A 6511-nucleotide genomic window follows, 5' to 3' on the forward strand; every position below is an offset into this window, starting at 1 on the left:
GAGTAGAAGCATGTGTGAGCCACCCAGTTTGGTGTCTGCTCTTAACAAACACCCAAAGGTGCTTTTTTCCAAAAGGTAACTGGACTTTCTTGTTTTTTTTCTTCGAAAATACTTAAAAGAGAACTGAAGAAGCTTCTTGGATGTGAAGTGAAACGTTTTCAAAGGAAAAACCCAACAAAAGTCCAGTTGCCTTTTGGAAAAAGCACCTTTGGGACAACCGTGACCTGGAGGACGGAGAATCTCCGTATAGACTCTTAGCAAACACGTTATCCTGGCTAAAGACCACGTGTGACCGCTCAGAGCCTGCCATTGTTCTCCTGGATCACATCTGATCAGCCATGCTCTTCCTGGTCCATGGACTCCTTCACCCGGGTACCACTTGCCCCCAGCCCTGGACCATAGGGGTCGGCTACTCAGCAGCTACGAAGGAGCCTCTCTCGTCCCTACCCCCCAAGCAAAGAAGTCCATCGTACCCATCCCTATTTACGGTAGTAGCCAAGCCAAACACAACGGGGAGGGGCTTCCCCCTCCTGCCCCTTCTCCAATGGCCCCAGAAAGTGTGAAGGAGCCTCAAGGGCTCCTGGGCGGGGCGGGGGCTGCTGGAGGGACCTTATTTTGCAGGCCCGGCGAGGACTTTTCCTCGGTCTTGGCAGCGGGGGAGGCAGTTGCTCCCCCGGGTTGTCTTTTGCAGGCAGCCGGTGGGAGATTCTTCCCCCTTCCCTCCCAACGGGGCCATTGCCCGGCTTAGGTGCTTCCATCAGCTGCAAGGGGGGGGGGTCGAGCGAAGCCAGCCTGCCTGCCTGCCTAACTGGGGGCCCGCGGGTGCTGCCCCCAGGCAGGGCCGGTCAAGCTCTCCCGGGAGCGCAGGAGTCCGCCTTTAAGCCGCCCCGAGCGGCACCTGAATCCCATCTCCGGCCGTCGCAGCTGCGGCTCCTTAAGGCCCGCCGGCCGGCCCTGCCCGTTTCCCCGCCGCCGCGATGGAGCCCCTGCGGGGTCTGGCGGGCCAGATTTCGGCCCTAGAGCGCTCCCTCCGCCTGCTGATGGGGCTGCTGCTGCCCTGCCTGCTCCTCCTGCTCCTGCTCAGCGCGCTGCTCCTCGTGCGCTGGCGCCTGTGCCGGAGGGTGGGGGCCCCCAGCGCCGCCCGGGGCCCCGACACGCCCCCGCGCCTCCTCCCGGGAGCCCCCAAGGTTGCCGTGCTCAGGCACGATCCGGGCGGCGGGACGGCCCGGCGGCAGCTCGGCCAGACCCGGGGTGCAGCTCCGACGGGCGCCGCTGGCCCGCGGGCGCCCTGTTGCGGGAGGAAGGCGGCCGTGTCCTACCTGCCCGGATCCAGCCCTCGTTTGCTCCGGCTGGAGAGAGGGGCGCCGCCGTCCTCCTCCACCGACTTGGAAAAGCAGCCCGTCTTGGTGCCCCCCAACTCTCCTGTCACCTCCTCGGGCACTGGGGTAAGTAGGGGGCATTTTCCAGGGACCCCCTCTTGCCTCTTCCTGTAATCCGGCCTTTCAGGTTTATTGGGCTGCCTGAGCAGGGGGTTGGACTAGATGACCTCCAAAGTCCCTTCCAACTTTATTATTATTATTATTATTATTATTATTATTATCATTATTATTATTATTATTATTACTACTACTACTACTACTACTACTACTACTACTACTACTACTACTACTACTACTACTACTACTACTACTATTATTATTACTTCCCAGCCAAGCTTCAGCCAGCCATGCTTGAGGGTCGACCCTCCCACTTAAATGGTGACTTTGCTTCCCCTCCAACCTCTCGGCAAGACTTTTGAGGACCTTGCTGTGGAACGGAGCCTGCCGTCATCAGGGGCCCACTGATGGGACCCCCTCTAAGAGCCCTAACCCCTAAATGTTGCTCCACTTCCCCCCCCCTTCAAGGCAGGACAGCCAGGCTTGGGATGGTCAGCAAGAAGGAAAATACTGAAAGGGTCCCTTGACTTGATGAAGGGGGGAAGACTTGGTTAATTTTCCCTTTCGTCCACTTGTTCCTGGCCAAAACAGGGTGAACTAAGAGATCTTGCTGCGAGTGGGAACAGATCCCAAGAGATCCCTGGCAACTTGCTCCCTTCTCCGTAGGGTGTCCTGGAGAGGGTCTTCTCCAGCTGCCACACCAGCACCCAGAGGAAGCCCCCTAGCTGCAGCCGGTTGGCATCAGGTACCCATTCCAGCACTGGGCCTTTTGAGTTTGGTAGCAGCATCCGGCCTGGGGACAGGAGGGCCCATCTCAACTCTGCCAACTACACGGCCTCCCAAGGGCCTGGCCTCGACTCGGACTTTGGCGCCAGTGCGGGTGAGTGGGGGGACAAGAGGGGACAAGACGAAGAGCCGCTTCTGGTGGGTCCGAGTTCTTGGCACCCGTGTACCTCAAAGGCAGTAGATGAGAGTTGGAAAGGAATCTGAGGAGGGGGGCTGCAAAGTTATGGGTCATGCCCAGAAGAGGGTCCTCCTGGAGGAGATGGCTGGGTTCATCCAGACTGGCAGTGTCCCCTTTGCCAGAGGCCAGCAATTAATGGACTCTGAAGGGAAGACAGAGGGAAAAGAGAGGACTTGCTGAGCTTCAAAGCAGCACAGCCACGGAACAGACTGATCCAAGGGCTGGGAAGAGGGGGCCATAAGGCAGAAGCCCCCTCGGCCTTGGTCTTCTGTGCCCAGGAATAATAATATATATATACCGGCAGGGCTTTGCTTCCCTTCAACAGCAAGTGCCTGAGCAACCAGAGGCCCTGTCCCACCCTGCAGTTCATTCCCCAACCATCCCTTGGATCGTGTGCTGATCCCTGGATGGAGATCTTCAGACAGGTTGCCCCTCACAGGTGCACGATGCCCGACTTTGCACAACACTCCTGAATTAGTCGGCCGCAGCTTAGCTTGGCATGCTGGCACCTGCAGGTCATTCCCCAGTCTGGGGTGGGAGAAAAAGGGTCAGGTGGCACCACTGAACAAGGACACACATTCAGTTTTGCAGCTACTAAGATTGTTGGATGAGCAGGCACAAAAACAGCCAGGGAAGTGATTGAAGTCTGGGAAATGGGCCCCTTCACAGTCAGCAGGAGTGCTGATTGACTACCAGCCTATCAAGTGCTTAGAAGGCCAGGGCTGGGCAGCACAGGCAAAGGACAGCTAATGATTTAAAAGCCAGCCATCAACGCACTCTAATCAACAGCTAAAAAGCCACTTAGGACAGGCCCTGTAAATACCACACACAGAACAGTACACACACTGCTAGAGAGGAGTTCCCTGAGGATGGACTCCAGGAGGAGTCCAAAAACTCGGAAGACGAAATCTCTGGTCCCGGTGACCGACCCAGATGGGATCCTGCAACTTCATCCTGGGACACACGTATTTGCCTTCATTCGTGTGCACCTAGGGTCAGCTGAGTGGCCAGTGTGCATGAGGGTCACCGTGTCTAGGTATGGCCTAAGGCAGGGGTAGGCAACCTTGGCTCTTTTATGACTCGTGGACTTCAACTCCCAGAATTCCTGAGCCAGCATGGCTGGCTCAGGAATTCTGGGAGTTGAAGTCCACGAGTCATAAAAGAGCCAAGGTTGCCTACCCCTGGCCTAAGGTGTCATGTGACCCACGCAGACAAAATTGCCACCCTATTTGAAGTCAGAATTCTTAAGTCAGAATCTTCAGGGGTCTAAAAGGAACTGAGTGCTTCTTCTCATAAAACCCTTGTCCCAATGTATTGTCTGGGGAACACCCACAAGGCTCCCCGACCTCATAGGCCTCTGCCAGGTCAGAGAGCTCCACAAGAGGCATGGCACAGCTTGACCACGCCACTGGTGTTCGGAAAAGGGTCCTGAGCTGTCGGGGTTGGCCATGGCTTGTCTTGTTGGTTACAAGGCAAAATGGGCCCTTGATTAGGTTTAGGTTTTATACAAACACAACCCTTTTTGAACTAAGTTGAGCACGTTGTGAAGACCAAGTCAATTTCTCAGCCTCGTCAACTTTTAAGTTGTGTGGATGTCAACTCCCAGAATGCTGGCTAGGGAATTCTGGGAACTGATGTCCACACATCTTAAAAGTTGACGAGGTTGAGACATTCTGGCTTTAGAAGGTTGGCTGATGGCTTTGATGGGACTACCAGCCCAACCCAACTGAACAGCCGTGGTTGGACCGCCTTCCCTAGGACAGCTCACCGAAGGCCATTTGAGCTGCGGTGACCACAACCTGGTCTTCCGAGCTAGTAATTCTTCTGACATTTCGAAGAAGGCCGCCTTCCTCGGCTTCAGCTGAAGGACGTGATTGCTTCTGACACCAAACAAGCTCATGACAGATCTACCAACACTGAACCAGATTGTCTTCCGCTAGAGAGAGGGCGATTAATGAAAACGGATGAGACATAAGGAGGGTGGGGTGTGTGTGTGTGTTTTTTTTAACATCTCTGTAGTACTCAACTCTGCCAACAAATACGTGATCTGGATACGAGAAGCCGGGTATAGAAAAGGCTTCTTGGACACCCTTGAATCCTTCCAGACAGACAGCCGAGTGGAAGAGGGAAAACTAAAATAAAACAGATCCGGAGGGGCAACCAGCCTTTTTTGCCCCCTTTTCTCCTCGCACGTGGGATGCCCGGCTCCTGCTGAGAGGTCTCCCTCGGGGTCTTTTTTGTATTTCTTTCCTTCCTCCTTGTAATTCTGCAGACCACCCCCGCGCATCGCTAAGCACGTTTTGCCCACATAAAGGCTTCCTATTTGGAGGATAACAGAGAACCACGTAGGTTGTAGGTTGATAAATAACGAGGCTGCTGGCAGAATCGCTGGGTGACGAGGTAGCTTCTCTCTCTCTCTCTCTCTCTGCAGGCATCTCTGTCCGGATCTTGTCAACCGACAGCGAAGGGAGCCCCAACACGCCCCTTGTGCATCCCCAGCAAGCGGAGCTCTTTGAGTGGGACTACTATGACCCCAGTTACAAGAGGAGAACTCAGCTCCATCGCTCCCTGCCTCCCATCTGCAGCAAGCAGTACTGGCTGTAACCCAGGGGAGTCCACAAGTTGTCTTTGCCGGGCTTTGTATGCGTGCATGTGTGGAAGAGAGATGGCTTGTTGGGATTTATTGTAATGATTGATTTTAGTTGTGTGTGTGTCTCTCTCTCTGGCTTGCACTCTGCTTATTGGGAAAGAATCCCTCCATCGGTTGGATGTCTCTCCAAGGGAGTATTTTCACAGCACAAAAAGCTTCATTTACACCTATCTGCACCCTTTATACCAGGGGCGTCCAACTTTGGCCACTGTAAGACTTGTGGACTTCAACTCCCAGAATTCCTCACCCAGTATGCACTGGTTGGGGAATTCTGGGAGTTGAAGTCTTAATGTGGACAGGGTTGGATAACCCCCCCTGCTTTATACAGTAATTCTGTGCCTAAATATGGACACTTTCAGCATCCCCTGTGTGTGTGTGTGTGGCTGCCCACTTCATTCATCACAGTCCGTTTTCGCAGTCCTTTCAAGCACAAGACCCACACTGACACTCGACTAGGTAGCACTGAACAAAAAAAACGTAGCAAGAACGCCACCGATCTAATCTCAATAACCCAAAGTGATGAACACCCCACTAGGGACGGATGCATGCGGAAAGAGACACAGGTCAACCCCACAGGTGCTCATTATTCTGCACATCAGCACAAACCCAAGCAAGGGATGCAAGGAGAGAGAGAGAGCTGGTGGGACACAAACCCAGATGCAGCATGTGATGCTGATTTTATACTGTGTTTATTAAAGATACTGAACTTTTTCTCTTCCATTTGGTTTCTTTTTAAACGTGTATGAAAGCAGAGGCTGAGCTGATGTAACCTCTGTCTCTGTGGTCTTCCCGGGTGTGCGCAAGACACAATGGCCACAAAACAGCCATGTTATAACAAAGGTTGATGCGTTAAGGTGGAGAATGCAATAGTTTGCAAGAATGAAATTTGCAATATGAGAATCCAGCGATTGTTCAGAGCAGGGGTCTTCAAACTTGGCCCTTTTCTGACTTGTGGACTTCAACTCCCAGAATTCCTCAGCCAGGCACGTGTGCCTGGATGAGGAATTCTGGGAGTTGAAGTCCACAAGTCAGAAAAGGGCCAAGTTTGAAGGCCCCTGGTTCAGAAGGTAGGAGAGAGTGACCTGAACCTCCTCATTTCTTGAACTATCTGTCAAATCAAATTTATGTTTTAGGGTGGGGTTCTCCCCAATAGGTTGGTTAAATCAATACCACCATTCTCTTTATCTAGCGTAGCTTTTCCCCTCCTAGCAAGCTCTGGGTAAACGAAGAAAACACTAGCGCTGTCAATTTTAGGTTCAAAAGGAAGGATCGTGATCTTTAAAAGCAGGGCATTAAATAATAATGTTAAAGAAATGCTGAACACACATACATTGCAGGTGGTTCAAATACTCTTTGAAAGGTGAACTGCAACTGAATACCTGAAGGTGTGCAGAGAGGTACTTTGATGTACCTCTGCGCTATAAATATTTTCTAAGCGAACTGAATAAAAAACCAGGAAAA

At 52.8% G+C, this 6511-nt stretch overlaps 1 protein-coding gene across 1 annotated transcript; it reads left to right on the forward strand.

The window, feature by feature from the left end:
- Nucleotides 1-977: 977 nt before the first annotated feature.
- LOC114923587 (protein huluwa-like) lies at nucleotides 978-5004 on the forward strand. The gene is made up of 3 exons (XM_029286706.1): nucleotides 978-1445; nucleotides 2103-2316; nucleotides 4832-5004. Exons 1-3 carry the CDS (start codon nucleotides 978-980, stop codon nucleotides 5002-5004), a joined length of 855 nt encoding a protein of 284 aa, XP_029142539.1.
- The last annotated feature ends 1507 nt before the right edge of the window (nucleotides 5005-6511 follow it).

This window comes from Protobothrops mucrosquamatus, unplaced genomic scaffold (assembly GCF_001527695.2).
Source record: "Protobothrops mucrosquamatus isolate PMUCROS unplaced genomic scaffold, P.Mucros_1.0 scaffold4648, whole genome shotgun sequence".
Classification (NCBI taxonomy): domain Eukaryota; kingdom Metazoa; phylum Chordata; class Lepidosauria; order Squamata; family Viperidae; genus Protobothrops; species Protobothrops mucrosquamatus.